General features: G+C 34.8%; 1 protein-coding gene and 2 long non-coding RNA genes across 4 annotated transcripts; all 3 read right to left on the reverse strand.

Annotated features, from left to right (window-relative positions):
• Positions 1 to 5,754: 5,754 nt before the first annotated feature.
• Positions 5,755 to 12,601, reverse strand: LOC142549151 (uncharacterized). Of its 2 annotated transcripts, XR_012821105.1 has the most exons (4): positions 12,531 to 12,601; positions 6,793 to 6,856; positions 6,599 to 6,697; positions 5,755 to 6,039 (listed from the first exon to the last, which is right to left on the reverse strand). It is a non-coding gene; the product is annotated as an uncharacterized LOC142549151 (long non-coding RNA). The 2 variants fall into 2 exon arrangements; XR_012821104.1 differs by lacking the exons at positions 6,793 to 6,856; positions 12,531 to 12,601 and having other exon boundaries at positions 6,599 to 6,786.
• LOC142548313 (uncharacterized) lies at positions 6,980 to 9,074 on the reverse strand. The gene is made up of 6 exons (XM_075656622.1): positions 8,822 to 9,074; positions 8,655 to 8,747; positions 7,978 to 8,577; positions 7,638 to 7,893; positions 7,271 to 7,536; positions 6,980 to 7,163 (listed from the first exon to the last, which is right to left on the reverse strand). The coding sequence occupies exons 4-6, from the start codon at positions 7,809 to 7,811 to the stop codon at positions 6,980 to 6,982; spliced, it is 624 nt and encodes a 207-aa protein (XP_075512737.1). The 5' UTR covers positions 7,812 to 7,893; positions 7,978 to 8,577; positions 8,655 to 8,747; positions 8,822 to 9,074.
• LOC142549152 (uncharacterized) lies at positions 9,471 to 10,025 on the reverse strand. The gene is made up of 3 exons (XR_012821106.1): positions 9,985 to 10,025; positions 9,789 to 9,894; positions 9,471 to 9,694 (listed from the first exon to the last, which is right to left on the reverse strand). It is a non-coding gene; the product is annotated as an uncharacterized LOC142549152 (long non-coding RNA).
• Positions 12,602 to 13,044: the final 443 nt, after the last annotated feature.

The following is a 13,044-nucleotide window of genomic DNA, read 5'->3' on the forward strand; positions in this document are numbered from 1 at the left end:
CCCTGCATTAACCTCTATATTTCGTTTCAGGGTTTAAACCAGAGTCCCGTTTAACCCGAGGCTTGATCAAATTTAAACCATAGGTCAACGACTCCTAACCAAACCCCAGTATGACTCAAATTAAACCATTTATAACCACAGACATATAGGTATAAATTACTGGAAACCCCAAAATGAGCAATATCCACAAAAATCTTGACAATTCACGTACAGTACTAGCGAATAGGCACTGGCAGTGTAGCATTGCACCGCTGATAAGGGCCTTGGCACCATGTACCAGTGTTGCGGCGCTACAAGCAGCGAAGCGCCAGCGCTGCGGCGCCAACCCTGTGGGAAAAATCCCAAAATCGACTTTTGAAGCCAAACTCTATACCACGCCCAACAAGCCCCGACCACGCTTGAATCTACCTCTCCTAGACCACAACCAAACCTTCTAGCACTGCCCTAGCCATGACCTTCAGCCTCATGCTCACGAATACATGTGAACCACTGGTACGCCCCAAAACCGAGCCACAAACAAGAAATTTTGAGTGGCCTTGTACCGACCCAATACAACTCTGAATCTAGCGCTTAACATCATCAACCAGACGTGATTTGTGTCCTCTAACCCTCGATCCTTGCAGCCCCTTGAAAGACATGTCAAAAACGATATATACATGAAAGCAAAAATCATATACATGAAGAAAACATATAAATACCGAGCCGAATCATTCGATCCGACATGTATCATTTATATTCACTCCAAAACATGTATTATGGTGTGAAAGATGAGAAATAAGGGAATCGGACGTGTCTTGATATAAAACGCTCAAAAATTCTAACCGACGAAGCGAGGGACAAGCACCGGAGAGACGAGACAAGTTTCTACTGAACTTTTTCTTGCAAGGAGGGAAACCAAAGCTGCTAAAAATATTTCTTGAGGCGCGCGGCCGAGAGAGGGGAGGTGGGGGTAGGGTTTAGATAGTGAAATTTGCTTAATAATTTAATTAGGATAATGGGCATATGTTTTTAAAATATTAAAGTGTAGAGATCTGGGCCTAAAACCCAATAACAAGCCCATTAGGCCCAATGAGATGTACGTAAAATATTTCGTTAAGGTATGTTTTCAAAAATATTCCCCGAACCCTCTAAAAGTCCTCCGCTTAGCTAAAAATCGCCTACAGGTTTAAAATATGGCTTGATGAGTAAAAATACCTTAAAAATGCTCATTTTCGAAAAATTCATTTTAAATGCACCATAAATTAAATGATTGAAGGTAATTATTTAAATAAAACATTTTTATCAATTGTCCCCGGTCTCCGTTCCTCGTTCGCACGTAAAGTAATGCTAAAAGATCGTATAAATGAAATCTAGTAACTCATGAAATAAAATAATATAATCAAATAAACTTGAAATCATGACTTAAACATGCATTTAATGCAATTAAAATAAATTAATTAAAATACATAAGAAATTTTATAACTTGCATGCATATAGTTCACGTGGACCTTCAAATTTTCGGGACGTTACATCCTCCAACAGAAGAAACACCCCTTCTTGCTTCAATAACTGAAGATGACATCTCTACCAGAAAAGCAGGGGTCTATGGGTCTGTCTAACTGAGATGGACAAAGTCAAGTTTCCATTTAAGTTTTATAATAATTTTGTAAATGGACCGTTCTTGTTAAATACTTTGACAGCAAAAACAACAAGTTTTGCAGAAGACATATTTGAAAAGAAAGAAATCTTCTATGGAACAACAAGTTTCCAGGGAGCAAAGAAACTCGACGGAAAATTTGTAACATGGCTCATGTGGGAAGATGGTCAGAAAAATCTACCAGAATGCCCGAACTAAAATGAGCCGGAGTTTGGAAAGGTCTTTAGACCCATATCGGAATAGAAGCATCTTGCAAAAACATGACCAAGTGGTGAAGGACCACACAAGAAACAATTTCCTCGGGGACAATACAAAAGCAAAAGATCCCCCGACAAAGAAAGTAGACATGTGATCCAACCACTTCATTATTGAATGATGAACCACCATTAAAAGAATATTCCACTAACTAGTGGAAAGATGGACCACTCAACCACCGATTAAAGAAAAGCCACCAGCTAGTGCTTGAAGGGACCACCACTTACAAGATGTCGTCGGCTACAACTGACAAAAAGATTCACAAGCTTTGAAATCCAGATTTCAAATCCACCGAGACATCTATAAATATCAAGGCAGAAGGAAGATGAAGGCATCATTCAACCTCTTCATTTTCTCTCAAATAAATTGTAATATTATCTTACTAGTTTATGTGTGTTGTAACCCCGGCTAATATAGGTAGCTAAACAAGTTCCTCCTACTCTACAGGAGGTTACTATGTAATAATACTTTGTATGCTTGAATAAAAAGACCGAAGTCTTTTGTCCCTCTCATGTATTATTTTCAAATTGAACTACTTTACTATACACCCTGATGTAGAAAACGAAACAGGGTTGTACTAGGTGTTGTTGAAGGAATCTGTATCAGGAACCATCTGTTGCGACTGCGTGGTTAAGTTGTGAGGAACAGTCTATAAAACCTAGTGGATACAACCCGACGGTACTCTGATCAAATAGGTAAACTGTTCAATTTATTATACGGAAGCATGATGGGTCATTTATAAAAAAAAAAATCGATCATCTGAACATGATATATAGGTTGGAAACATTGCGTAGATGCATGTCTTTAGGCTATATGCCTTTAAGAATAGGCTCGATAGGTAAAACAATGTCATGTACTATAATTATGAGGTTTGAGAATATTTTTGGAAATTTTAACAATTGGGGAGCTCAAATAAAGATTTGAAGGGATGGGGAGTAAGGAGAAAGTTGAGTTCAAAGATGGGAAGTTATTGCAAGTTTGCCCTTAGAAGAATTATTAAAACACATGACATGAAAACAGAAATTACAAACCACACAGATACTAAAACACCTGACATAAAACATAAATTATAAACAACGTTAAATGTTCAATCTTTTTTTGAGATGCTTACATATCGCTCGATGGTTCTGAAGTTGTTCATCTGGCATGCCTCGTGTGAGGAGTTTATGTGCTTGGATGAGTTGATCAACTTCCTTATTGTTGTTACATTCCTCCAAATGTATTACTGGCTGTTGTATAGCCTGACTAATTTCATCAATTTGGGTCACTATTTCTTTGCCTTTCCTCTTTGCGGCCTTCAATCACATCGGACGAGATCGAGTTTTGTTATATCCACAACAACAATTGTGTTAGCATTAGATGAATCAATATGTGCCCTGATGATTTGGAGGTCCTTGCCTTCTATGCAAACTATTTCCATGAGGATTGAGAAGTGTACATCAGACTATTTTTCACAATCTTTCACACATGTTCATATTTGAAAGTAGATTTAAAGTTACCCTTGTATTCTTTATGAGCCAGCATCATCAAATCATCGTCGCTCTCTATTCAAGCCGATTAGTGTACCATTTATTGTAGATTCCATTATATCTATTCACAATCCTTTTCACTAAAGCCCGGTGTGTTTTCGCTTTGTCTACAGTTCTCTTTATAGCTACTTTGTCTCGATTGCTATTATAGTATGCTATCACATGTTTCCAAAAAAACTCTCTTTTGGGAATTACCAACTGTTGGTTCTTCTCTTATGATTGTGTATGCTGTTGCAAGGAGATTCTCATTTGCTATTGTCCAAGTTTTTCGCTTGCCATGATCTCCATCCGAGTCTTGGTTCGTCTCGCTTTTCTGATTGAGAGTAATATTTTCAAGTCCTTTTTGGGACTAGAATTGAGGAAATTGAGAATTTCGGACTTCATAAGTTGCTTCGATCCCTTTATAACTAACACTTGCATATACACTAGCCCTTCTCGATTCATTTGATTGAATTAAACAGATTAATTTCATGATATGGAGCTTGCATAAAATATTGGATACTCTGCCAATAGTCCAGGAGACATGTATTCTGTAACGTCCGATAATCAGTCCACGTAAATCGCATGCATGAGAATTATTTAAATTGCCTATTTATTTTATTTAATTGATTTAAAATGCTTAAATGATATGTTGTATTATGATTAAATATTTAATTGCCAAACTTTGCATGATTTCATGAAATTAAGGATTTTTGTCCGGATATTCCATATTAGACCGGAGAAAAGAGACTAGGACGACTAAGAAAAATATTTTTCGATAATTATTTTTAAGGCTCGATAATATGATTAAATAGAATTAAAATTTTCTAAAAATGCTAAGTCTAAATTTTTTTACGAGGCAAGTCTTATTTTATCCGATAAGCCGATTTTAGTTAAACGAATGACTTTATGGGCCCGAATGTTATTATTAAAATGCATTTATTAAACTTTTATTTTATGATTAAATGGGCTTTAATGGACCCAAATTAATTAGGATTAAAGGGCCTAATTGAGTCCTAAAATAAAAAGGCCTAAAACCCTAAACTTAAATACCTATTTTCGAAAATTATAAAGAACCAAACTAGGGTTTTTGGACAGTCATTCCAGCCGCACAACACACACGAGCACACACTCAATTTTCGAAACATTCAGAGCAAGAATTGGAAAGGCTAAATGTAATGGCCTGAAAATTTAAAGGATCCATGTAAATTACATGCATGCAAGCTATTAAATTCTCTTGTATTTTAATTAAATGTTTTAATTGCATGGATTAATTATGTTTTGCATATTGACATGTTTAAAATATTATGTCTACATGGTTGCATTAAAATGTATTTTTAAAGATTATTCGAGTTGCGATCGAGAAACGGAGACCGATGGCTGAAAAATATAAAATGTTTTTATTAAATAATTAATTTTAATTATTTAAAAGAGGGTTGATGCTTTTTCATATTTGGTGTAGGTTTTTCAACAAAAATGCAAACGTATTGGCAACCCGGCTAATATGTTCACAAACTTACATTAGTAGAATTTATTTGATTTACTTCGCATATTAAATGAAGTCATAGGTAGATAATTGTCGAAGTAGACGCACGTGAAGTAATAGGGTACCATTTTACTTCGCATTATCACTGAAGTCATATCCAAGAAATTGGCGAAGTCTTTGGCCGGTTAAATGAGGGAAAACCGGTCCGAAATCAGACCGATGCCGAAGTAAAACGTCTTTTACGTCATCGATTTCTTAAAGTGCAGAAGTAATAGCCTATATATAACTTCATAGTTTACATTGAATGACGAAGTAAATGTGTTGTTTAAATTCACCGATTTTATGTTTTGGTGAAGTAATTGATGCGAACGACTTCGATGTTATGGAACTATGATGAAATATATTCTATAACTTCACCATAACTTTTATTTGTTGAAGTATTTGATCTTCTGTTACTTCACAATTTGCATTTAATGTCGAATTAACAATTTTAAAGACTTCATTTTTTTGTATTGCAGTGAAGTAATTAATAGAGAACGACTTCACAATTATTGAGTTGTGGTGAAGTAAATTCTTTCTTTAACTTCGACACAATTTTAATATGACGAGTTATTTTGTATTTTATTACTTCATCATTTAATTTAGTGTTAAAGTAAATAATAATATTTTATTACAACACAATTTTAATTTAACGAATTAATTCTTGATCACTACCACACTAATTTAATAAAGTAGTGAAGTAAAAACATAATTTTCACTTTATCAAAATACTTTAATTAATATACAATATTACCACTATATACACACATACACACATATAACTTAAAATACAGTCATTTGGTTCTTAAATTATACATCTAAAAATAATGAAATTCCACGAATCAACAAGTATATATACCAATCCACAAGTATATATCCACAAATCCACAAGTATAACCCAAAAATATAACCACAAGTACGTATAACCCAAAAATATATCAGCAAGTATATCCACAAAACCAAAAGTGTATATCCACAAGTAATTCATAAAATGCACAATGATGCACATGATCCATTTAAGCACGTACATAAGAGTAGACGAATTCGCTCCATTCACTTCTAACTTCATCATATTGAGATTGGTTGTAATATTGGTTCTTGATTGATCCTGCAAACTGAAATGTAAAAAGTACAAGATGCATTAGATTAATAATATCATTCATCCAAAAAAAATGACAATATCCACAAATGAGAATGTATTATTCAGAGCCAGTTTCAGGATATATTTCAGCTTAATTTTTAGGAGATTCCACACTTCAAACTATACAATAATTCTACATTTTGAAATCAAGATACTGAAATCTATATATTAATTGTAGCTTATAAAGGCAAATCTTTGTAAAGTTTATAACAAGAAACTGATATCAACAAATAAACAATTGGTCATATATCATACACACCACTCTCAAAAATAAAGATCAAATCATATGCATATAAACAACAAAACTAACCATATCATAAACAACAAAATAAAGGGCAAAACAATATCTCAATTATCATAAAATGAATATTACCATATTCATATATATCCCAACGGAAACAAATTATCTCAACTATTAATTCTAATAGCACAAATTCTAGAATTAATAATTATATATACTTCATGTGCACATATCACAATGACAGCAGTTTATCTCGATAATAAACCAGAGATATCATAAAGAAGAAACTTACCATCTTTTCCAACTGTGGATTTTCAGATTCAACTATCTCTTTCATGTACCTCATCACACAATATCCACATTCAACAGAACCACTTTGTTTTAGATTACCCTATATATAATGAAATTGAAAAGTTAATGCAACAATCATAATCCAAATAATAAGAACTATCCATTCATATCTTCATACATAGGCACAATTCATACCGTCAATTATTTAAAACACGGTCTTTGATAAATACCCTTCGAGGCATTGTACATTTTGACCCCACTACAAATTAAAAAGTAAAAAATTATCTTTTTTTTTCATATTTATAAGTGAATGCATTCAAAATCAATATAATCTACTATTTACTTGATCACTATAGTTTTCCATGCATCGTCTCGGTTTCTGTTAGTCGTAGAGTCCAATAAATATATCATAGTTTCTGTCTCTACACACTGCTTCCAACTGGTCAGCAATATGTCGTGATAAATCACGACCATCTTTGCCAATTGGGCATGTAGGTATGCTTCCGGGATCCACAAATGAAATACAATCAGCCCTGTCTTCTTCTCTCAAATATTTGTAGAGGTGACTGCACTCAAATATTACATAACTTGGTTATAAATGTTTCAAAGTATGGACAAGTTCCACATAAAATATTAAATATGCAAAAAACATAGTAAGTTAGACATAATATACCCCATGTAAACCAAAATTTGTCTGGCGTCTATCTCTCTCATCTCCATAAACCGTAAGATATATTCTCTTAGCAACAGTATGTTTTTAGGACGTCCAAACATAGCGCCCTCAAACTCTATGTATATGGTCTCCGATTCATTCATCAATCTTACAGCATGCGAGTAGATATACTTGTATGTCATGGGCAATTTTTTTGCAATATCCTTGAACTTGTCGAGCTGACCAGGAACATCCGAAAGAGCAAATAGTTGAGGTTTCCCCTTCTTCTACAATTTAGAATATTCATACAAATATTCTAAATTAAACCATTGTCCAAGCAACATATATGACAATTGAAAACAAAAAATCAAGAGAAAACTTAAAGTACATGTGTCGTTGGAAAAATTATCAACTCTGTAGGCCAACCAACAATGGCTCCAACTGGATCTTTGACGATTCTTGGTCCAGATTTAATTGGGATTGGAAGTTCTGCTTCTTCATCTAAAACAACATCAATAGATACCTTGAAGTTTTGTTCCCCAAGTGGAACATGGTGGATCATGATATTTGGACCTCCTTATGATATTATTGGCCATACGCCACCACGTTTTCACGTTGTTTTACAGTCAGGTGGCATTTTTTCCCTTTTAAGAACAATAAGATATTATATATATAAATATATGATTGTAAAAAAAAGTCATTTAACTTGAAATCAAGAAACATAGAACCTTCATATTTGAAGTGTCGCATTCATAAACTTCTTCCACATCATCTGACAGTTTTGGATCTTTCATGTCTGAGCACTTGTTTGATGCTGCAGTCTCGGAAGTTCGATCATTGATGACAGGCATAACACTAGCAAGTTGAGCCTTCAATTTCTCCAATTCTGCCTTTAAACTCTTAGTCTCTTCCAATTGTTCTTTGAAGTTTTCGATGATAGCTTTGGGACTAATTCCCTCTTCTTTCTTGGAGTTTTAAAGAATACTTGAGGTTTTACAAACCCTCCCATGCCTCGAACCCTCCCATAGCGTTCTTTGCTTCCTAAGGCAGTGGTTAGCACATCATTCATTCCAGAAGATTTGAACTCTCCTTTGAGTTTTTTTTCCAACAAGTCATCATGCAATTAGAGACATAACAAATCAATCCAAAAACCACAGTTTTATTTATCTAGGAAATATGGAAATTGAATAAAACTAAACATTTACAATTTTTTCGACGACTTCTGATGTCTCCACATTTGTTATGTTGCCAGATTTGTCTTCCAGTGCTTTACACCAAAGCACCGATCTATCAACTTCTTCATCTTCAGCAATTATGTTTTTCTCTCTCTACAATTCCAAAATTTATCATCTTAAGAACATGAAGAACTTGATGAAAATGATAAATAGAATGCTTTATAGCTTACCAGTTCAGCCTCCAAGCCGATGTAACCTTTGCGAGACATTTTGTGGTGATATTTACAATGCATAGTCCGTTTTTTTTGTTTTTAGTGAGTAACCTACATCATTGTGTTCTTCAGTTAAGTATGGAAATTATTAATCCTTAAAGTAAACATGAAAATTCTTAAAGTACCTCCCATGATGGATCTAGTCTCGCATCCACAAATGCTTTCTAATATGCTATTGGGAGTTGATACTGACTTGGTGGAGAAATCAACTTTTCAGGATTTTTTCTATTCGACCAAACAAATCTACTAGTCAATTTGTTTTTGAAATCTCGCCACTTTTGTGCTGCTGAACTCATCACAGCAGACTCACTTTGTGGCGCTAGTTCGAAAACATTATGCTTTAAAAAGTATTAGTTGGTACTATTTCATATCGTATATACATTCATGTTCAAATTAATATGTACATATCAGCGTATTACTCTAATCAACCAAGTTCATCAAAATAGCATGAAGTATAGTAAAAAAATTGATCAAGGTAGCAAATTCTGAAATGACAAATTATTGTATATATAATCTATCCTTTTTTAACAAATTCAAATGAACACCAAAATTTAATCATGTACTTACCGAGATCTCTTCCCACACTTTTTGTTTTATGTTTTCTGGAACATCAGGCCAGGACTTTATATTGATTGGCACCATGGATCTAGCAACAGAGCCAATGTATGATTGTAAAGCCCTTCCATTTGCATTGTATGTTGGCCTCCCCATGTCATCATAATCAATCTTCGTTTTTTCCCCATCTCGCAGCTGCAGTTAGTTTACCTATCAGCGATTAGAGGATTCTTATCTTTGGCACTATAGACAAGCATGGTGCTGGAAACAAGAGAAACCCCACTGTTTTGGAAAACTCTCTCATCATCCCGCACCTTTGTTTGGTATAAATTACCATTTATCACATAACTACTATACTTAATGACGTGTGAACGTGGTCCATGAGCCAGCCATGTCAATGTAGATGTTGTTCCACCATTGCATCTGTCTATTTCACCAGCAACCTGACACGCATTCAATTTGATTAGGGTGATAAAAATAGTAGTTACAACTTGTTCAACGCAAAATGCATGAAAAATATTTTTGCATCCACCTAACCTTTGCACGAAACCAATCAATGAACCTCTTGTTGTGAGCATCTTGTATCCACCTTTCGTCTGTGTTTTTTTCCGGAAACATTGACTTCAAGAAGGTTTTATGTTCACTATGGAAATATTTATATATAAATTTGTGTCAGACAGTAGATATTGACAATAACAGTGTGAAAAATAATAAATTAACACAGTACACTTACATTATGTAGGGAGATACTTCTTCCGTATTTTCCAGCACAGTTGTTGCACTATAATTGGTAATTTGCATGCTAAGAATCTAGGAACGTTTGTTTTGGGGTCTCGATTTGATTGAGGGACCCCAACAGGATCAAGATCATTGAGGTATTCCGAACAAAACTCAACTGCTTCTTCGGCTGAATATCTCTGAACAATGCAACCTCCAGGATGTTTTTGACTGCCTACATAACTCTTAAGCACTTTCATGTATCTTTCGAATGGATACATATATCGGAAATAAACCGGTCCACATAATCGGACTTCTCGAACAATATGGATTGTTAAGTGAAGCATGACATCGAAGAAAGAAGGGGGAAAATACTGCTCCAATAAGCAGAGCGTAACAACCAAGTCAAATTGCAGCTTATCTAACTTGGCTACAGCTATAACCTTGCAACAAATATCTTTGAAGAAGAAGCATAATCTTATGATTGCATATCTAACATGTTTTGGTAGTGCATCACGCATAAGTATTGGTAGGAAATACTGCATTAAGACATGACAGTCATGAGATTTCAAGCTTATGAACTTCAGCTCAGACATGCACACAAGATTCTTCATGTTCGATGAGAAACCTTCAGGAACTTTTATATCCATTAACGACTGACAGACTTGTAAATTTTCTTTTTTTGTGAATGAGCATGCGGCAGGAGGAAGATATGTTCTTTTTTCACCAAATTTAGGGGCCAATTCAGGCCTAACTCTCATTTTAACCATATCCAACCTAGCTGCCACATTGTCCTTAGTTTTTCCTTTAACATTCATCAAATATTAATGAGGGATTCAAAGACATTTTTCTCAATATGCATCAAATCGAGACAATGCCTAACATGCAAGTGTTTCCAATACGGAAGATTGAAAAAAATTGACTTCTTTTTCCAACATTTTCTGAAATCTGTTGCTCTGAAATCTTTTTCTTCTTTACTGTCTTCCACATTATTCTCCTTTGCATTCATTTTCCTTTTACCATTCACACTAATCTTCTTTCCAAACTCACACCTAATGCCCGAAAGCTTTTCGGACAAGGTAACTCCAGATAATGGTGCAGATGCTTCTCCATGTTCTTCCATGCCATTGAACTCCTTGTTTTGCCTCCGATAAGGATGAAACCGTTGTAGGAATCGTCTATGACCAAAAAATGACATTTTCTTCCTATTTTCCAAATGCTTTGCATAAGTATCTTCTCCGCATACTGGACATGCATAATAACCATGTGTAGTACATCCACTAAAGTTACCGTAGGCAGGAAAGTCATTGATGGTCCATAATAAGACTGCTTTAAGAGTGAAAAATTGTCTTCGATAAGCATCATAGACGCCATCAACTCCTTCCCACAATCGTTGCAAATCTTCAATTAGCACCGCTAGATAGACATCTATATCGTTTCCTGGTTGTTTAGGCCCTGAAATGAGCATGGTTAGCATGATGAATTTCCTCTTCATACACATATTTGGAGGCAGATTATAGGTTGCCAACATGATTGGCCAGCAGCTGTACCGACTACTAAGGTTGCTATAAGGATTAATGCCATCAGCTGCAAGTGCTAGGCGAAGATTTCTTGGCTCACTTTCGAAGTCGGGCCACATATGAACCACCAACTTCCAAGATGGTGAATCAGATGGATGACGTAACTGACCAGCAACTCCTGTGTTTTCTGCATGCCATGTTATATTTTTTGAGGTCTCTAAAGATTTAAACATGCGCTTAAATCTTGGTATGGGAGGAAAATACCACACCACCTTAGCAGGAACACCTTTCTTCTCAACTTTATTCTTGGTTAGCTTCCACCTCGGGAATTTAGGGCAACTTACACAGTCTTTATATTGCTTCCTATAAAGGATGCAATCATTGGAACAAGCATGAATCTTTTCATGGGTAAACGCCAAACAACTCAATGTCTTTTTTACATCATACATTTTGGATGGTAGATTGTGATTATCTGGCAGCATATCCCCAAAATCCATTAGTATATCTGAAAATAGAGCATCACTCATCCCATGCCTTGCTTTGGTATTGTACAGTTTCACAAGTGCACTCAAATTTGTGTAACGTTTACATCCATTGTACAACGGTTTCTGTGCTTCCTCCAAAAATTTCATAAACGCTTCTGGATTTTCTATATAATTATCATATGCTGCCTCACACATATTAGCGGTTTCAAAGTCGTCATGATAATTATCAACTGGCTCTTGGTTGGTACTCAAATTTACTCTATCATTTTCAGTAGACTCACCATGCCAAATCCAATTCACATAATTTTGACTAAAACCATGGAAATAAAGATGCTCTCGAATGAACTTAACTGTTCCTTTTCTCAGATTTTTACATTTGCAACAAGGACAGTGAATTAAATTGGGGTCGATGTGGAGATTTTGTAAACAATCTTTAATGAACTGTTCCACACCCTCCTCATATTGTTTGGACCTTCTATCCGAGTGAATCCAGGATTTATCCATTTCAATATAGCAAAATCCCAAAAAATGTAAAGATAAATTTTTGTATTATCCACCGCTAGATGAAGGTTTTCTTCAAACTGGTTCAAGGACTCTAACTTTCTTCAATGTGGATTTAATCAAAACCTGAAAATATTACAATAAATAAGAAAAAGTTATACAATAAAACTGTGTAAATATCCATTTGCCCAACAATTTACAAGAAAACGAGCTCTCATAAAGAAAATATTCACAAGATAATGAGATATCATCTAAGACAAACTTAAACTGAAATCCTCATAATTATACTAGATGAAAACAGAGTAAAAATCCAAAAATGTGAAGCTAGCTGCCAGAATGTCAATTTTTTTCGAAATTGAAAAATCAATCCATTGAACAACTCATTCACGATAACCCGTTGTAAAGCTAGCTGTCAGAATAGTCCTCAGCAATAAACAAATACCACATACATTTTTTTTTTTAACAGGAGGTGAAATGGCAGATTGAGTAAGACTAACTCTAAGAAATGAGTATGACATTTGATCTCCCACCACAGAATGAAATCCTCATGACTTGAAAGGGTAGAATAAA

This window comes from Primulina tabacum, chromosome 6 (genome assembly GCF_025594145.1).
Source record: "Primulina tabacum isolate GXHZ01 chromosome 6, ASM2559414v2, whole genome shotgun sequence".
Taxonomy (NCBI): domain Eukaryota; kingdom Viridiplantae; phylum Streptophyta; class Magnoliopsida; order Lamiales; family Gesneriaceae; genus Primulina; species Primulina tabacum.